The sequence below is a fragment of the Hermetia illucens genome, chromosome 2 (assembly GCF_905115235.1).
Source record: "Hermetia illucens chromosome 2, iHerIll2.2.curated.20191125, whole genome shotgun sequence".
Lineage (NCBI taxonomy): Eukaryota > Metazoa > Arthropoda > Insecta > Diptera > Stratiomyidae > Hermetia > Hermetia illucens.
The window spans coordinates 150,379,360-150,399,515 of record NC_051850.1 but is presented as its reverse complement, the minus strand read 5'-3'; the positions used below and the strand labels follow the sequence as shown (position 1 = coordinate 150,399,515).

Below are 20,156 nucleotides of genomic sequence, written 5' to 3'. Positions count from 1 at the left end.
GCTATCCAGTGTTCCTTGCCTTTTGGTATTTCTCTGATGCATACTCCCGTAAACCCGCTTTTTAAGGTTTTGTGTGAAACAAAACCTTATTAGAATGGTGACGGTGTCTGTCTGTCCGTCTGTCCGTCTGTCTGTCTGTCTGTCTGTCTGTCTGTCTGTCTGTCTGTCTGTCTGTCTGTCTGTCTATCACACCCGATTTATTCGGAAACGGCTAGACCGATTGTCACGAAAATTGGTGAGAGTATGTAATCTGGTGATCCCTTTACATGCAGTAAGTGGTGCCATCTTGCGTTAAGTTTAAGGGGGGGCTCTCCGTACATGTGAATGGGGGGTGCAAATTTTTTTTTCACAGAATGTAGCCAAGTAGGGTATCAAATGAAAGGTCTCAATTAGTACTTTTCGAATCTGGTTCAATATTTGATATTAGATGAAACATACGGGAGTCAGGGTTGAAAATATGACCCACAAAAAGTGTAACAGGTCTCGTTCTCCGAACCTATCCAACCGAAAAATCTGAAAAAAATCACAGTGGTGCATCTCTACGAAATCTAGGCCTCAAAATATATCCGGTTCCGATATCTGCACAAATAAAGTTAATAATAGTATATTTCCACATTTTAGAAATTTACCCGGCACCCCCCCCTTATGTTCATCCCAGAAATACAAAATTTGGCATGAGTGTAACGAAGAATATAATGCACAGTTTGGTCAAGTTTGAAGAAAATCCAACCATTATTAACAAAGTTATTGGGGGTGAAACTTTACAATTTTTTGTGAATTTCGTGCACTCTACAACCCGCATGACGTCATCATCACATATCAATTCGTCAATACCACAACGAAATGAATTTTTATGAATTGGGTCGCAGACAATTATTTTGTTTTAGTTTTTTAGTTATTTGTCAACCAGACATGTGTATATGTAGGTATATAATATATGCGTGCTAATGAACTTTGCGGCTAGTGCCTAATTCAGATAGATATAAGACGTAAATCGGAAATATGGGTACGATAAATTTAGATATGTGCATATATGTGTACAGCAGGTAATAGGCAGTTTGTTTGTTTAGGGTGAGCGTGATATCTATGGCTCTAATATGTACGTATGTCTCGTAGTTTGGAAAAATATGAAGGATTATGTTGGATTTGTAGCTATATACGGACAGAGAAATGTGCGTCTCTTACATAAGATGAACACAAAACCTTTATACCCGAAGCGCGAGCTTCCGGTATTCCGACTTGTTTTCATTCAAATCGGAAAATATTCCAAACGTCCGCACATAAAGCATTTTTCTGACTTTCCCACAATGGGAACATACCAAATCGAAAACGGTTTCAACAACAATTTGGTCATATATTTTCGCATTATCATAATCTAATTCTGGTCTTTGTCAATTTCAAAATTGTAAATCCATTTAGTGCCCGACGTCAATTCTCCACATAGTTCCGTATTCCGCCATATAATCATTTCAATACCAACTGCGTCCAGAAAAATGAATGCCAACAATAGAGCGAGGAGCTGTGTGTGCTGGGGAGCGAATAAACCGGAGAAAAAATGAAATCCTTTTCAAAATATTTCGGGAATAGCACAGGCCAGGCCAGAGGCACAGGCGAGCGGTAGTCATGAAAGCAGGATGTTAGCATATTATACGAAAGCACATATCAGCATGTGTATACAATGCCGAGGTGTATCTTCCACATTATTGCAGTGTGTAAACTTTTCAACTTTTTACCGGGGGTGGGAGCCGCACAGATCCTTTTCATTTTTCGGAATTTTGTTGGTTTCAGACGTTCTTTTGTGCAGGAGAATTGGATAACGTATGTGATTGGAATTTGTGCCAAAAAGGGTGCATCTACTACGTATGATATTCATTTGACTGAGACAGATACTACGCTATCTAGATTTCGAAAGCCTGAAGAGTATCTTTTCAGTTTGAATGCGAGCCATCGGAATTCTTTCTTTAAGGATATCTTTTCGTTTTGGTTTCCTTCCCTAGAAAATCCTCTGTTTATCAACACCATCTGAGTGGAAGCAACACTTATCAGACTTCCAAGGTCCTTTTTCGGTGCAAACTGCTCAGGATATGAAGAAACGTATTTGAGGCTATCCGTTATTTTTCGTATTTTGCATATTTTGCAATATAACGTAAGTATGCTATGTTGCGGCACTGTTATACCGACTACGGATACACTACATCTGCCAGAATAGTGTACAACTAGTTTCAGCAACGGAAATATGTTTTTAAAGTGGGATTATGGTAATTTATTGAATAATTTCGTTCAGAAATTGGCTTAGAGATATGGTCCTTTCTGGTCTGCATTTTATATTTATCTTTCTGTTATCTCTGAGAGCATGTATGTATGTGGCATGGAATTCATCCTCACATGCTTTAATTTCCTTTTTTTAGAGAAAGAAAAAGCAATTGAAAATGATATGAAGTTTTTCATAAATCCCTGGCCTTGTAGTACAACTTTGAATGGATTGTGTTGATTGTGATGCTAATCCTTTTTAATTTAAAGACTTATGTTGGCGTTGGATGAAGTGATAATGAGAAATTTCACTGGATTTTACAAGGGAGCAATAGGTTTGTGGCGGCCAAGGCCTTATGATTGGCAAGTAAATGGCACTTTTTTTTCAAAAGTGAAATAAATCTTGTTGCATATTTTGCAAGTATTCCAACGATCACGTGAAAACACCAGTAAATCGTTTCAGAGGAACCGGGTTAGTTATAGAGTAGATAGATCATCCAAAGACAAAGCGTTAGGTTGAAGCAGTGTGTGGGATTCTCACTCACTAAAACTACGTCACTATTCCATCAATAACCTAGTGAACTTACCAAGAAATACTACTTCATTGGGAGGGCTCAGCACTTTTAGGATACACATCGTACACGCCTTCCAGATTCGTTTCGGTTTCTGGAGTTTCTTTTGGAGCGCCATTTTTGTGGCGCTCAGTGCGAATCAATTCTATTCTGACTTAAGTACCGCCCTCTCGGACCCCAACTTGTCGTCGTACGGGAGTCTGTGGTAGTTTAATACTACACTAAGGGTGTCCAAAAACACATGAAGATGGAATTAAGGGATTGTAACTCTCCGAGTGGTAAGATGGCCCAGACTTTAGATTGACCCCCTACCTTTGGAAGTCAGGTCGTGGCCGAGCAGGGATTTTGGAGGCGTCACCAGATTCATGTTCCCCGGGAGAAATCTATGGTGGTCGGGCTCCCCACTTCAATGGGAAACCTGCACCCGTGACTATGGCGCGATCAGCCAGGAAGGATAGCGCAACAACTCCTTTAATGAGAAAAACTGGAAACCTGACTTCGACCGGCCTGTCGGTGATACTGTTGCTTAAATTTTCCAAAAAAAAAAAAGAAGAGGAAGGCTCGGCAGAAGGAAACTTCAGCCGCAAAATAGAAGGGACTGCTGGCTTTCCTTCCAGAACCTTCTCCTCTGCCTCTACCAGAAAAAGCAGAAGAAAGGGAAGCTGGTAATGTGGAGCTAAATATGGTTGAATTTCGTTATGTGAAAACAGTTGGATGCAGCCCGGACACCGTGAACTTGGGAGGGCTCCAAACCGACGACAAAGGAAAACGCTGCGAAAGAAGGCGAAGTTACTTGAAAATGAGGACATGGATGCTGCTGTACCACCAAGTGTAATGATACGCAGAGAAATCGGACGCAAGAAGGTGGAACTTGCGGCGAAAGGTGAGAACAAGATGGTAACCCCGGTGAGATCCATACTAAATGCTGCAGACTTTCCAGTTAGCGACGGTTTTGTTAATAGACTACACTTACGTTTAGAAACATAAAAGATAGTCAAACTAACCTCCACCATGCCAAAGCTTCTTCCTATTTATTAGTAACAAGGCTGGCAAAGTTGCAGGATTGTTCTTATATATTTCTGGTCCAAGAACCATTTGTTCATTTTAGCAAAATCTGCAGTCTTGAATCAGTAAAAGGGGCTAGGGTCTTCTTCGGTGAGAGATCTTCGAGACCAAAAGTATGCATCTTGATGTTAAAATTGGTAGAGGCCACCATGCTGAGACAATTCTGTTCCCAGGGCCTAGTTGCGGTCAACTTACAATATAAGGTTAATGGCAAGAGGAGAAATATCATAGTTCACTCCGCGTACTTACCTTTTGATTCATTGTGTCCTCCACCGAAGCGAGAACTAAGGGATCTGGTAGTGTATATAGAATCAATGGGCCTTGAATTCTTAATAGATTGTGATGTGAACGTTCAGCATATTTGTTGCCGGAGTGAGAAATGCAATCCTAGAGGAGTGAAGGTGTTTGATCTGATGACGACGAATGTAAGGTGCACCCTATGTTCGTGGGACCAAAATGTGAAGTAAGAAGAGAAGTAAAGTAATCAGCCGATGATTTATATCAACCTCCTCTGCGACTTGTGTTGAGGACTCTCCTGTATTCCGGCCACTTGCTGTTGCCTGCAATATGCCAATGGATCGAGCAGGCGGCGCGAGATCTTGGGCTGCACATGAAAGCAAGACGAAGTCCACGGTGGCACCGTCAACGCCAAAAACCAAAGAACAAACAACATCAAATCGCACTGGCAAAATGAAAAGAATAAACCAATCTTCTGAACTGCACCATCTTTGCGACTAAATACCTCAGCTACCGGCAGAAAGTCCACGTCATTTATACGGACTTTTCTAAGGCCTTCGATTCCGTTAACCACGTGATACTATTGTTCAAACTCGCCTCTCTCAGCATCCCTCCATCACTTATTACATGGCTTGCCTGCTACCCTTCCTTCCAATCCTGTAGCGTTTCCTTTGATGCTTGCACTTCTACTCCTCTTTCCTCCTCCCCTAGTGTGCTACAAGGATCCATTCTAAGACCTCTTTTATTTTTATTCTTTATTAACGACCACCGCTCTATCCTTACTTCTCCTTGTTATACGGCGATGACCTCAAGCTGTTTTCCTTTCTTTCTTTCTTTCCCAATAGATTGCGCTTCCCTGCAGGCAAATCTAGATACTTTGGTCCATTGGTACACAACTAATAAGTTGGCTCTTTATGCCACCAAATTGCACTCGATGTGTTACTTGTTTAAAACATCCCCACCTTTTTCTCAAATTCTCTTGGTGGTTGCTCTCTGTCTTATCTGAACTCTATCCTCGACCTGGGTATAACCTTCGACGATGAACTCCGTTTTGACAGTCACTACTTCGATATCACCAACCATGCTTCCAAAAATGCCAGGTTTCGTACTGCGTTCCTGTATTGATTTCACCTCGGTCGAACCCACCATAATGCTTTTTAACTCCGTCGTGAGAACTATCCTTGAGTATTGTTCTGTGATTTGATCCTCCTCCCGTAATTGTGATTATTTTGTCCTAGAGAAGATACAGCGCAAATTCACCCGCTCGCTCTTCTTCAAGATGAACGTTCGGAGGTGGGCGGGATAGTCAACCGCTGGCATTCGTATGTTTCATCTTCCTTACTTACAACAACGTAGAATCTTCCTCGATCTTTGCATCCTCTTCAAACTCTCTACCGGCCTAATGGCTCCGCTTCTGCTGATATCATTCTTCGCAAGGCGTCATAAATATCGCGAGCTCGAAGTTTTTCCATTCCCCCTTCCCAGGACTATGTTGGAATTATAATGCACTACAGTTCCCGTGGACTCCTTTTCGCACTTTAGTTTTAAGTGTAAACTACAATCTTTGTTTTTCCTCGTTCTGCGGGCAATATGTAATTTGAATTTTTTTTCCGTTTATTGTCCGTTTAATAAATAAATAAATAAAGATAGGAGACTACAATTTTGAGACCGTTGAAAATTTCTCCTATCAAGGGTCGAAAATCACAACCGATAACAGCTGCGACGATGAAATCCGCCAAAAAAGTTTTGGGAAATCGAATTGGTGGACCTCTGCGCAAAATCGGGATGTCTGGAGTTCCCCTCTAAAGCAGGCCTAGACCGGATACAGGTTGTTGCACCGTTGATGATGATGGTGATAACTCTTACTCTCCCTGCTGCCAATAGTTTGAGTGCTGCCTCCACTGGTAGACTGTGATAGCAGTTTGTGACCCACCGTAGGGTTTATGTAGTGTCTTCGCTTCTGACTCTTGAAGTCCAATGAGTTTGAGCTCCTTTTCCGAAGCCTGGCGAACCTCCTCCTTCGTGGTACCTTCATCTCCTTGCAGACTATAAAGATCTCCGGCCTGCTAGCCCTGATTTCGACTTCCTATCCCAAAGAGTTTTCGATCTGGCTGTTATATCTTTGGATTTCTTGAGCTCTTGCATAAGGTCTCCTCTCTGAGGCCGTACTTTTTACTTGCTGCCTTCACTCCTCTTTCATTCTGGACCTTGCCGTACGCGAACCTGTTCCCTCGAACCATAGCCCTTATATTTTGATTAATATTCCGGCGTTTTTTGATGAATTCGCAAAGCTCTAAGATTTTATTATCTAATTCGATGAAGGAAGCTCGCGATTTGTCGTCGGTCTAGGCCTGTCTTAATAAGGAACTCCAGACATCACGGTTTTGCGCTGAGGTCCACCAATTCGATATCCCTAAAAGCTGTCTGGCGTCCTGGCCTACGCCATCGCTCCATCTTGGGCAGGATCTAAATCGTCTTCTTTTTCTACCATAGATATTGCCCTTATAGACTTTCCGGGTGGGATCATCCTCATCCATACGGATTAAGTGACCCGCCCACCGTAACCTATTGAGCCGGGTTTTATCCACAACCGGACGGTCATGGTATCACACATAGATTTCGTCATTGTGTAGGCTACGGAATCGTCCATCCTCATGTCGGAGGCCAAAAATGCTTCGGAGGATTCTCCTCTCGAACGCGGCCAAGAGTTCGCAATTTTTCTTGCTAATAACCCAAGTTTCCGAGGAGGCAAGATCATTGCCTTGTACAGTAAGAGCTTTGACCCTATGGTGAGACATTTCGAGCGGAACAGTTTTTGTAAGCTGTTAGGCTCCTTTGGCTGAACCGTGCGTGGATTTCATCATCGTTGTTGTTATTGGTTGTGATTTTCGACCCTAGATAGGAGAAATTATCAACGGTCTCAAAGTTGTATTCTCCTATCCTTATTCTTTCCGTTTGACCAGTGCGGTCTGATGTCGGTGGTTGGTTGGTTTTCGATGCTGACGTATTCACCATATATTTTGCCTTGCCTTCATTGATGTGCAGCCCAAGATCTGGCGCTAATAGCTGCCTGCTCGATCTGGATGAAGGCAGTTTGTACGTCTCGGGTGGTTCTTCCCATGATGTCGATATCGTCAGCATAGACCAGTAGTTGGGTGGACTTAAAGAGAATCGTACCTCTTGCATTTACCTCAGCATCACGGATCACTTTATCGAGGGTCAGATTAAAGAGGACGCATGATAGGGCATCCCCTGGTCGTAGACCGTTGTTGATGTCGAATGGTCTTGATAGTGATCCTGCTGCTTTTATTTGGCCTAACACATTGGTCAGGGTCAGCCTAGTCAGTCATATTAATTTCGTCGGGATACCGAATTCTCTCATAGCCGTGTACAGTTTTACCCTGCTATCATAGGCGGCTTTAAAGTCGATGAATAGATGGTGCAACTGTTGTCCATATTCCAACAGTTTTTCCATCGCTTGCCGCAGAGAGAAAATCTGATCGCGATTTGTCGCTGCACCTTATGTCGCTCAAGCAGTTATCCGGAATTGTTTCCTCCTTCCGGTATCTCACTGCGTTCTCCTTTTGGGAGTAGCATTTTCATTCGTGAAGGCTTGTGGTTTTAAGGGTAGGGATCTGCGAACGATGGAACTTCTTGTGAAAAGGTCTATCTTCATCCATCGCGCTTTTAATATTTGATGCCACAGTAGCCAATGTTCCCACAACTGAGACATTGCGGTTGTTGGATATCGACGGCCGGGTTTACGAAGAACTGCACCGTAACTTTCATCCTATCCTTTTCCTCCTTGTTTGGTGTTATTTCTGAGTATCCTTCCCATAGCCACGGGTGGGGGTGTTTATTCCCATCGACAAAACCTGTGAATAAGTATGCCCCAAGGGCATTCGCCGAACATTCTTTTATCCACATGAAAGGGAGATTTGGCAACTCCGCACAGGAATTTTAGTCAGTCTAACAAAGTCCGGTATTAACAAGTCGTGTCGGCGTTCCAAATTAATTTTCCGTAATGGATCTCTGTTCCAGCCTGACAGCCCCAATTGTACTATAATGCGCAAGTGACTGAATTTCCAGTAGCGATGGCATTAATTTGAGATCAAATCCTTACAGTTTCTGGAGATGCATAGACGATGTCCATTTTCCGAAAATTCTATATACACTCTTTGGAATACATTTTGAATCTAACCGGAGACTTCAGACTGACGTTTAAGAAGGGTACTTCAACGAATACTAAACCTGTTGAACGCAGTGCGCCGTGGTGTTTTTAGTAGCGCCGCCATTTTCCCTATTGGCCCTTGGCGCTCAATTTTCACGACGATCACAAGTCAAACATCCTTTCTGATGACTTTTGGGTTTGTATCGCAGCGACAAATAAAATATTCCTAGTCTGAAATGCTGGACAGGATATGCGGGAAACTCTTGAGGAAACTTTGGTGGAGTAAGGGGCAGCATGATGTTGTACTTGCTTCCATGAACTAATATGCCATTTTGGTTGTTTCTTCCTTCTTTCTTCTTCTGCTTGGTTGTCTCCGAATGGGAAAATTGTCACCTCCTCCCTTCCTCCAAACTCCCTGTAAGTTTGACACTTAATTGGCAGGGTGGAGGGTTATGAGCTTTCCGATGTTTTTCACGCGCTCGAGCCGGTATTTCGCCGCGATTCGCCAGGAGACTTTAGTGGAGTTACGCTCTTAATACTGGGTCACTTTTGCGGTCCATCTTCCAAGCTTGTTCTGGTCGACGCTAGCCAACTCGGATGTTCATTTTGGTTGTTAATTATATAATAAGATAATATCTTTTATTTTTATTGGTTCTTTTTCTTCAATTTGCCTTTAAATGCTAATGTTTTAAACAATTTTTTCACCAATAAATAAATAATCCAAATTATAATGGCTAAAACTAGTATCAAAAACAGGATAACATCACAGGAGCTGATTTGCAGTAAACTTAAATCCAATGTTGGCGGTCGCAAGTGTGTCGGGTTTGGATGGCGTAGTACGTACTCAATCCACCAGATAGCTGTGTCCATCGGGGATTGAGGGCGGTCTCGAAAGTTTTCTGATCGAGTTTTAGCACGATCCCTGTATGAGCTGTCTTCCAATACTGAACGAATTGCTTCTTCCAAATCCTTGGCGGTCATGGTTTGCACATTCAAAGTCTTCCCAACACCAGCAAGAACAGATTTTCGTGAATTCTGTGAAATTTGCGATTATATATGTATATAAAAGTATATTTTTCGCTAAGGAACACAAAAGATGCCACTTAAGAGTTTACCTGTATTTGGTCTAGGTAAAATGGAACGACAACCAGAGGAACCCCATGCCAGGTTGCTTCGTTTGAACTTAGTCCGCCGCCGTGTGATATAAACAGTTTAATATTTGGATGAGCTGGAACAATAAGATTCTTGTAATCGGAACAGTCTAAGATTCTGGTTCTACTAGCAATCATATGAAAACTATTTTCTTTCCTTTAAATAGACAGAAACATAGTCGCTTTCTACGAAATTCGACACTCACCAAGGATATCATTCTGCGGCAACCACTTCCTTATCAACAGATTTGATATGTTGTCATGTGATATATCTTTTCCGAATTTCCATATAAAATTATAGCTGGGAAATTTTCGAACTACATCTAAAATCATTTGTTGCTTTTCATCAGGGAACATTGAGGAGTCCACGGCGGTTCCAAAACATATTAAAATTGCGCCTGATTTTGACGTGGAAATGAATTGTTCTAGATCCTTTGGAAGCGGCTTGGGTTCGTCCACTTCTAATCCACCAACTGCAATCACGTTTGGTCCTAAAGGAATGTTAAAATCAGTCGCTGAATGGATATTTAGCAAGGCCACCGTTGTTCGCTGCTCAAGGCTCTGGAACGACGGGAGCGTATAGTTGTAGAAGGAGGCGGCAAGCCTATCACGCTGAGGAATATGAACATAGTGTCTGTATCTGTTAAAGATGGAAAATGAATCTGAGTAATACTGAAGTATTGTTAAGTCATAGAAAAAACGGGGTGACCTAACAAATTGTTGACTCCTTAAATTGTTTTTTAACTTTACCACTTGGTCGTAACATAACCATACATCCTTCAGGAGTACCCCCAGCTTCGATTTGTCAGTATTTTTTTAGAGGTTACGAAAGTGGGATAAATGCAGTCGTCTTTCCTAACTTAGCTTGTCTATGAATACTGTTTGACTTACACCTATTGCTTAGGCCACCACCAGCAGCAGGTTATATTTGGTGCATTGACGCACTTTTCGGTACTCACATGTAATCCACAATTGTAAAGCAAATATTCTCCAAACGTTGCAAGAAAGTCATGTTCGTATCGAATGGCATACTGACAAACGGAATATAGCCTGGAAAATAATGTCCCCCGATGATATCCGCAAGTTCCGGTGTATATTTATACGCAGATATCCCCACTAGAGGCGGATATCCAAACTTGTGTAGAAGGCCTAAAAGGCATGGTCCACCATTGATGTCATGAATAATCAGATCAAATTTGAAATGTTCTGGGTAATTTTGGAGCGTTTTGAATCCATCTGAAAGGAGGCTTCCCTCACAGATAAGCTGCATATAAGAGTATCCAATCTTTATTAAACGGTAGCTCTTTTCCAGGGTGATATCGTTTAGGGTGAAAACTGCTTTTTGCCAAATATGGGACGCTGTTTTCTCCAAGTGAATGTAGTGAACATTTTTAGGGGTGGTTTTTGAAAGATGTACCGAAAGGACAGTTATGTTGTGGCCACGTTCGGCTAATTTGTTGACGATCTTTTCATTCCTGTGGAACATGAAAAGAAAGTAATATTTATTATTTGTTATTTATTAATTAACCTATTTTTTAACGATTAAATAAGCATTGGTTTTCCTAGTCAAATTGAGAATCCTCTCAACCAAATTCAGAATTTTTCAAATTAATTTGAGAAGCTTCAATTTCAACATTTTTTACACCAAGTTTTTACCACTAGGTAAATATGGAACTGGGATTCTTTGAAAAATGACTGAGCTGTCCCATAAATTTGGTTTTAATAGACCATTCTGGATTCTGTTTGGGGAAAAAAATTCATTCTCTTTGGAATTGGCTCTCTTAGTTCAAGGACTTAAGATTGAAAGTCGAGAAGGAAAAAAAACAACACATCCTTACTTGTGGTTGCAATTGATTTCACAGCTTTCTGTAAAACTTCTTCGACATTTGGTGCTGATCAAATCATTCCATTCAGAACGACGGTTGCGACATTTTACTCAGTTATAGGCCTGATTTAGATAAAATCGTGATATACTTCAAATTGACATCTACCGTATCAAGTCATCATTGTTTTGGTCGGCCTCTTGGTCATTTCCCATCGACTTCGCTGTTGACATCTATCTTGGCAAGCGCGAATTAAATGCCCATACCATTAGCGAATGTGATTAGTGAGTGTTACGCCACTAGTTCATTACTGCGAGGCATCATTTATTGCATTTTACAGTCGGCCAGCACTCAGAACCAGGACGATACAGCGGACGACACTGTGGTAATTTCTGGATTTGAGACCCTCGTTGTTACGTCAATCACAAAGAACGGTAGGTGTTGAATGCCAGTTCACCTAAGTTACCGATTGGTGGATTGGTCGTCGAAAATTTTATTTCATTGAGATTCAATCTAATATATTACATGAGACGGTCATTCCACTTTTGGGCATGTTGGAAATCAGCTTTGCTATGAGACGCCATGAAAACATCATCTGAATGAACGTGTGTATAGGGGACAGGACCATGGATGTCTCATCTGACAGTGTCCATAACAAGAACCAAGAAGAGTGGCAGGGTTCTTGGCAAACTCGTCTTGATTCACGGTTATTTCAACGATGTTGCGAATACGGTTATCAAAAATGCGTTCAAAAGCTTTCATGGTATGGGATAGCCGTCGTATTTTGAATATTTTGTTAGACTGTCTTTCTTCTCATCATATTGAAACGGTGGTGCTTTCTTGTCAGTCAGACAGTGTTCTACCCTCCTCAATAACCCGATTGAAGAACTTTGAAGAATCCACTAGGTTACAGGTTTCTGCCCCAGCTCTTCGCTTTCCTTAGCTTAAATCCGATGTTGTTAGATCCTGTTGCTTTTTCCGATTTCTTTCGTTTCATCGCCTTCTCGACTTCTGTTGCGCTAAATTGTAGAATTTATTCGAATGTCGGCAGTACTTGTAGAAATGGAGGATGAGAAAATGTTTCCATCGAAATCTTCTCTAAATATTCCCGGCATCTGTCCTCCGCGGCTCGTCGATCGATAAGGAAAGTACCGTTCTCACAACAGAAGCGTTCTATGCGAGTAGTCGATATAGATGTCTCTCGCCATCCCGAGTTTCCAGGTTATCGGAAAGACATTTGTAGTGGACTGCTCGGGGAAGAGCGATGGGTTTCTTTATTTCCCAGTTGCTATTGCCAATTGGTCAATGTTTAATCGGCGAGCAACTTATGATACCGGTGTTTCTTCTCACCGACCTTTATTTGAACATCGTCTTTTCAAAGCCATGTGTCATGGATAATCAAACGCCTACCCGGTTTGGTCATTCCAAGGGTTGCATAAGATGTTTTTAGCCTGACTCCACCAATGTTCAACATTCGTAGTAGACGGCAAACGCGTAACTGAGATCACTTCTTTCCTTTTCTCACGGAATCGCTATCCCTTAATTTGGGTCAGGGCAGTGTGTTCCTCACGTTGTTTTATCGGTGACTTGCTTTGTAAGACAACAATCGACGGCCGATATAAATATGCGGTGGTCTCATAGGGAACAGCGTTGCAGTGAATAACGGTGATAAATTCCCTGCGCCTTATGAGGATATAGTCATGAAATTTAGGGAGATGAAGCAATCGTTTCATAAACCATGTATTGACAAGTAAAATGTCGTGAGTATCAGCAAAATGTACTTCCTGGCATTACGGAAATGTTTATAGATGACAATGCCAACAGCTCATTGCGTAAGTGAGCTACCAAAACAGAGAAGTTCATAGCCATATTTACCGCGTCCATGTTTTATTTCGCAGTTTCTGGCACCACGTTGTCGAATTCCCTGTAGGGTGCAAATATCTATGTGCCCCTTCAGTAGGGCTCTTACGAATTCCTCTCTCTTTCCATAGAGGGTACTAGTATTTAGTGTACATAGACGTTTTTGCTTGGCTCACACCAGTTGACTTACATCTTGGCATTTTTCATGTGCGACGAGCCGTTGCTCATTTCAGTCACCGGGGCTTTCCTGCCTTAGGCTTAGGAGCATTTCATCTTTTTATTCAATGTGACCAGGGCTGGTCACCAAGAAGGTCAGATAAAATTTAGCATAGTAGAGACTATCGGTTTTTTCCTCTTTCTCCTTTTGTGAGTCTAAGGTTAACGTCAGCAAGTCTGAAAAAATATAAGCATCAAAGCAAGGAGGGCAACCAATCGGACCAAAGGAAAAAAATCAACTACGGTATCATAAGATGTAATCAAAGGCAACAAACTCATTTTTTTTTGGAATGTATACATTTTGGTAAAGAACTGAAAACAAAGCCCTCAATAAACAAGTAAGACGAAAACAATTAAAATAATAAAGTTAAATGAAGGCTCCAATAACAGAAACAGAATCGCCGTACTGCAAAGGAGAACCAGCAAAGTTCTCGTGAAGAAATAAACACAATTGACTAACCGAAATGTTAATCATGTTCTTCTTATAACTAGAGCCGACATATAGGAAATCAAAACATAATGCGTCTGGCTTCGAACAAGTATATTTGGCTGCCAATTACCCCTTCATGAGGTATAGTGCGACAGTATACCAAAGCACCATTGTTTACGGCTCGTCAAAATGCATTAAAGCTTTCCTAGGATTTCCCAAGGCGCTTGTACTCCTCCTCCCCTATTTTGCGGCATGTGTTCAGGGCGACCGACTTGCCGGTCATCCTGGGATAGTGGATTCCTTTTCATGACGTAGCCACTAAGGGGTTGTCGCTTTCCCTTGATATGTGACCAATCTACTGCCACTCCTGTCTTCTAATCAACAAATTCACTGGTGATTGGGCTGTGAGTTGCGGAAGTTTTTTCTTCGAAATTGTTTCACCAAATCCAGTGCGATTTGACCGACTGCCATTACTCAGTCAGAGGACAAGTAGATGTCACCAGCGTAGTTGAGGTGTTTGAGAAAGGATATCATGGTACATTGTAGCGTGGGGTAACAGAGTGCAACCCTAGCGTACTGTCATTAGTAATTCAGATTTCCCTGAGATTTTACCTAAGCAGGTAAAGCACGTAAAATTTTGCGTCATTAAAACTCGTTTTGCTAATAGCGGTTGGTTTCTTCAGGATCTTTGTGATGGCAGGGAGAGAGAAATTTCCCATTAAATTATCGCTTTGCCCTTCTTTGGAATATTACCGATCGTTCCCTCCTTCCCCCTTGGGAAAGTTCTTGGATTCCCGAGATTTCCAAGTGGAGGAGCAGTTCATATCGGCATGTTACCGTCATTACCCATATGATACGGTTAAGAACCACTGTAAAGTGTTCCTTACATCTCCCCAGTTGCTCGTCATTGTGAATAAGGAGTCGACCGTTAACGTCTATCATAGGAGCCTCGAACGATTTGCAATCAAATGCAAGTTCTTTCTTGATATGGCATACAGTTTATAATACAGTATACAATCTTTGGTAGCTTCTGCTTCCTTAACAAATTCCATTTTGCCTCGGCGCAAAGTACGTTCCGGGATTTAACACGTGTTGGAGCTAGACACGCACCCCCCTCGACATCCGTTGCAGTTATCAATAGAATCTTCACTCCCTCTAGTTCAACTACCTGTACCCGAGAAAAGAGCATTTTTGTGGCCCAAAGCTCATCAGAAGGGTTACGGAGGATATATACCCTACCATCATCAAGCAACAGATGGATCATATAAGCAGTCGATGTTGAACTTGGGGGTCGCAGCTTTCCATCCCTGTGGGAAGGAACTCCCTTTAGGAGCGGATGTCGACATCTCCCATGTAACGCCCATCCAGACAAAAACCTTTAGATCTACTCCTGATTTCAAAGTGGTCAATCTGATTACTCGTACTACCAATTACGAAGCTTAAGAAATACATAAACCACTCACCATTATCGTTGCGGTCGCTAAGGCTGTGCTTCCCTATCACATGTCTGGCCAGGGTAATATCAGACCCCATCAGATCGCTCGCCACGATTACACTCGTACAAGTGTCCAAGCGCTTATAGAGAGCATTCTCCTCTTGTACATCGGGAATCTCCGTTGATACATAGCACAGCACAATTATGATGCTCTTTAATCTGGACCTAGATTTGGCAACTCAAATCCTGTCAAAAACCGGATTCCAGTTCAAGAAAGCGCTCCTTCCAGTGTATCAGTAATAATCTGACACCGGATTCGCATCTGCCATCACATGCCGTTGTCCGGATAGCTGAGTGGTTGGAGCACAAGGCTGTCGTACGGAAGGTCGCGGCTCAAATCTCACTGGTGGCAGTGGAATTTATATCGTGATTTGACGTCGGATATCAGTTGAGTCAGCTGTGAATGAGTACCTGAGTCAAATCAGGGTAATAATCGCGGGCAAGCACAATGCCTCCTAGTGTACCGTTACGGTCTTGAATGAAGTGCTCTAACACACTTTAAGGTCCTGATCCAATATGGATTGTAGCGCCAACGATTATTATTATTATCACATGACGTTATAGAGTACAAATGCACGTTGTTGCAAGGGGAAGGAGTTGCCACAGTTGTCACAGTTGCACCATCTAACTTCGTTTACGAGTTAAAGAAACGGAACATTCTGGGGACCCTCGAAGTAGTTTACTGACTTCAAGTTGAAGCTAGCTTAAATAATAGCGAGATTTATGAGCGATACCACGACCGCCTGATTGTGGATAAATAATACAATAATAATTGGCGGAATAATTCAAATGCATTAGGGCCTTGAAGTGAGTTAGAGCATTTCATTCAAGGTCGTAACTGAACACTACGGTACAATGTAGGAAGCAATGAGGTCAGCTCTGCGCTTGTCCAAGATTATTAGTCTGATTTGGGTCAAGTACTCATTCTACGACAGCCCAGCGCTCTAACCACTTGAGCCATTCGCGCGCGGTTATGGATAAAGTCCAGCTCAGTAGGTTGCGGTGGACAGGTCAATTCATCCGTACGGATGAAGATGATCCAGCCCGGAAAGTCTATAAGCGCCATAACTATGGCAGAGGCAGGCCCTGCCTAAGATGGTGCGATAGCGTAGGCCAAGACATCGGCATATTATCGGAATGTATGGAGTTGATGATGATGGTAAGCCGTGTTCTTTAGAACGTGGTAGTGTCAAGTATTAAATATAAGGGGTCAAGTAAGGCTTTAGTGGAGAGTGATTTAACTATAATATGCGTTAAAAAATTGAGAGTGACGGCTCAAAATATGCGCATCATAATGTGACTCAGTCGGGTCAAATGAGAGCAATAAACAATTGCAACGTTCAAATTTGGACAGTGTTATATTCATGCGGTCAAAGGGTAGTATATGTCCCAACGCGAAACCGAATGCTGCTGAGTAGCTAGCCGACACCCTGTCCCAATATATGACTGATATAACAGCGTTGCAAGAGATGTGATGGATAGGGACCGGTTTCCTGGAGAAGAGCCCCTACACCATAGATTATAACGGCCATCCAGTAAACCATGTGCTCGGAGTAGGTTTCTTAGTCTTTGAAAATATAAGCGAAGGGCTATGCACTCTGTGTTTGCGAGGCAACTTTGGAAACATAAGCCTCATAAACGCTCACGCCCCTACAGAGGAGACTGCGCAGCCGGATAAGGATACCCTCTACAAAGCAGTTGAGCGGACCCTCCAAGCCTGTCCCAAGTATGATATCAAAATCACACAATTCATCGGCTCAAAAATCTTAAGTCGCCAGGAGCCGATGGAATTACAGCCGAATTAGTTAAAGATGGAGGCGATCAGTTACACCAAGTGGTTTATCAACTTGTGCACAAGGTATGGGACAGCGAATCAATGCCTGCCGATTGGCAACGAGGCAATATCTGTCTCATACATAAAAAGGGAGATATCACACAGTGCAGCAATTATAGAGGTATCACGTTGCTCAGTACCATCTATAAGATATCCTCCGTTGTGTTGCTACGCCGGATAGCCCCATAACCCCAGAACATCATTGACCCATACCAAAGAGGCTTCACTCCAGGCAAATCAGCAGCAGATCAGATTTTCTCTGTGCGACAAGCGATGGAAAAACTGTTGGAATATGGACAACAGTTGCACCATTTATTCATCGACTTTACAGCCGCCTATGATAGTATAGCCAGGGTAAAACTGTACACGGCTATGAGAGAATTCGGTATCTCGACGAAATTAATAAGACTAACTAGGCTGACCCTGACCAATGTGTGAGGCCAGATAGAAGCAGCAGGATCACTCTCAAGACTATTGGACATCAACAACGGTCTACGAAAAGGGGATGCCCTATCATGCGTCCTCTTTAACCTGGCTCTCGAGAAAGTGATCCGTGATGCTGATGTAAATGCAATAGGTACGATCCTCTTTGAGTCCACCCAACTACTGGGTGGGAAGAACCACCCGAGACGTACAAACTGCCTTCATGCAAATCGAGCAGGCGAGACCAGATCTTGGACTGCAGATTAATGAAGGAAAACAAAATATATGGTGGTAGCGTCAACACCTAAAACCAACCAATCAACAACATCAAATCGCACTGGTCAAACGGGAAGAATAAGGATAGGAGAATACAACTTTGAGACCGTTGATAATTTATCCTATCTAGGGTCGAAAGTCACAACCGATAATAGCTACGATGATGAAATCCGCGCGAAAGCTCTTACTGTACAAGATAATGATCTTGCCAGTCCACATGTATTCCATGGAAACTTGGGTTCTTAGCAAGAAGAATTGCGAACTCTTGGCCGCGTTCGAAAGAAGAATCCTCCGAAGAATTTTTGGTCGCCTACATGAGGATGGATGATTCCGTAGCCTTCATAAAGACGAAATCTATGAGCGATACTATGACCGTCCGGTTGTGGATAAAATCCGGCTCAATAGGTTACGGCGGGCGGGTCACTTAATCCGTATGGATGAAGATGATCCAACCCGGAAAGTCTATAAGGGCAATATCTATGGTAGGAAAGGAAGACGAGGCAGACCCTGCCTGAGATGGAGCAATGGCGTAGGTGAGGACGCCGGACAGATTTTAGGGATATCGAATTGGTGGACCTCGGCGCAAAATCGGGATGTCTGGAGTTCTTTATTAAGGCAGGCCTAGACCCGATACCGGTTGTTGCGCCGTTGATGATGATGATATTCACATACCTGTTCTGGACCATCAATATTTCCAGACTATATCTATCAGCTGTAAACTATTGAAAAACTCACTAAATTCAATAAATGAAATGAATTTCTAGAAAAAAGAACTACTTACGCCCCGTAGTAAAAGTTAAGAGCTGTTGGCAGTTGTGAGTATTTGGATAGGGGGTCGATTAGATGCGAGATAATGATCTAACTCTAGGTTAGACTGATCTATATGTTTCTAATGCATATGTACTAAAGTTGATAAATAATCACTATCAGATTTTGGATGAGGCGAGTGGCTATGATGAATGTCGGATTGCGAGTAAGGTCCTAAGTCGAAACTTTATCATCATCATCAACGGCGCAACAACCGGTATCCGGTCTAGGCCTGCCTTAATAAGGAACTCCAGACATCCCAGTTTTGCGCCGAGGTCCACCAATTCAATATTCCTTAAAGCTGTCTGGCGTCCTGACCTACGCCATCGCTCCATCTTAGGCAAACTTTGCTTTTTATTCCTATTAAATTAAAGATAGACGCGCAGATAGAATAACGATTCCTGTACTAAAATACCACCGATATCAACCTACACTATAAATTGGTGCACAAGTTAAAGCTACATTTCGGTAGAGGTGTTATCTTTAGTTTAGTTTAGTTAACAAGGGGGAGCCGCAGCTTCGAGCACTCAGGCCATTGTTAGGCCCATTATACTATCCCCGTGCCTATTCAATGGCTTCCCGGCTACGGTGTTCGCAGGCTTTAACGAATCTGAGAATATTCTCCAGAGGCAGAGTGTGCAGATTCTTCATTGAAGAAAACCTTGCCAAGGTGTCTTCGTCTAAGATCTGAGGATTCCGGGCAGCAACATAAAAAGTGCAAGGCCGTCTCCCCCTCACATTGGCTGCACATAGCCGAAAAAAGGTGTCATCACTAATGATCGTAAAATAAAATACGTCTACACAAAGATATTTTTTTTCGCGTTGTTTGAATAGTTATGAACAACCACCTGGTTCTCTCTATAATAGTGCGTATTAATTTCACCGGGGTTTTGGGGGTTTTAAATAATATTCCTTAATGACACTCACCACAAATGGTGGCTAGGAGGAGGGAATGACAAAATAACTAAAATATTGGAACAATTCACACACGAAACAGCAAAAATACTGATCACGAGAAGTACTGCGAGGGGTTTCAACATCTCGACAGAAAAAAAATTGAATTCTATAACTACGAATAACAGAACTTAGCTAGCTCGACAGCATTACTTACAAGACTGAGCGCATAGGTTGCTGCGAGGTACGGTCTATCTTCTTAAAGTCATTGAATCAAGCATTTAATAGTCTCTCCAGATTAATTTGAACTTAAATATTTGTAACCGGAATTTTACAAAAGTTTTGGGAAAAACAGAAATTTTTGAAATACTTATCGGAAAGACTGAATGAGATAGATAATGCCATCTTGTATAAGTTCGCGGCTAGACAGTTGTTTGCTGATAAGAATGCGGCCCGATAATTCTGTAAGTATAGTTTGCTTGGAAATAATGCTAATTCATTGTACTATGCAATCTGTAATCTTTTAATATGTTGAACTCGCTCTCCTGCAACCAACAATACAAATTTATTAATATTTATCTATGCTCTCGCCGCAAATTCGATCGGAGATTACGTAAGATCTTATCATGAGCTCTCGATAGTGAGTTAGTGT

At 42.2% G+C, this 20,156-nt stretch overlaps 1 protein-coding gene across 1 annotated transcript; it reads right to left on the bottom strand.

Moving 5' to 3' along the window:
- Positions 1-8,920: 8,920 nt before the first annotated feature.
- On the bottom strand, positions 8,921-19,694 carry LOC119648299 (UDP-glucosyltransferase 2-like). Its single transcript, XM_038049957.1, has 5 exons — positions 19,538-19,694; positions 10,406-10,921; positions 9,653-10,086; positions 9,411-9,523; positions 8,921-9,330 (listed from the first exon to the last, which is right to left on the bottom strand). The coding sequence occupies exons 1-5, from the start codon at positions 19,648-19,650 to the stop codon at positions 8,941-8,943; spliced, it is 1,566 nt and encodes a 521-aa protein (XP_037905885.1). The 5' UTR covers positions 19,651-19,694; the 3' UTR covers positions 8,921-8,940.
- Positions 19,695-20,156: the final 462 nt, after the last annotated feature.

Coding starts and splice junctions, on each gene's coding strand:
- LOC119648299 (XM_038049957.1), bottom strand. CDS start 19,650: ATGTTGAAACCCCTCGCAGTACTTCTCGTGATCAGTATTTTTGCTGTT. Junction 10,922..19,537: donor CCTCCTAGCCACCATTTGTG/GTGAGTGTCATT, acceptor CATGTTCCACAG/GAATGAAAAGATCGTCAACA. Junction 9,331..9,410: donor TTTACCTAGACCAAATACAG/GTAAACTCTTAA, acceptor CAAATTTCACAG/AATTCACGAAAATCTGTTCT.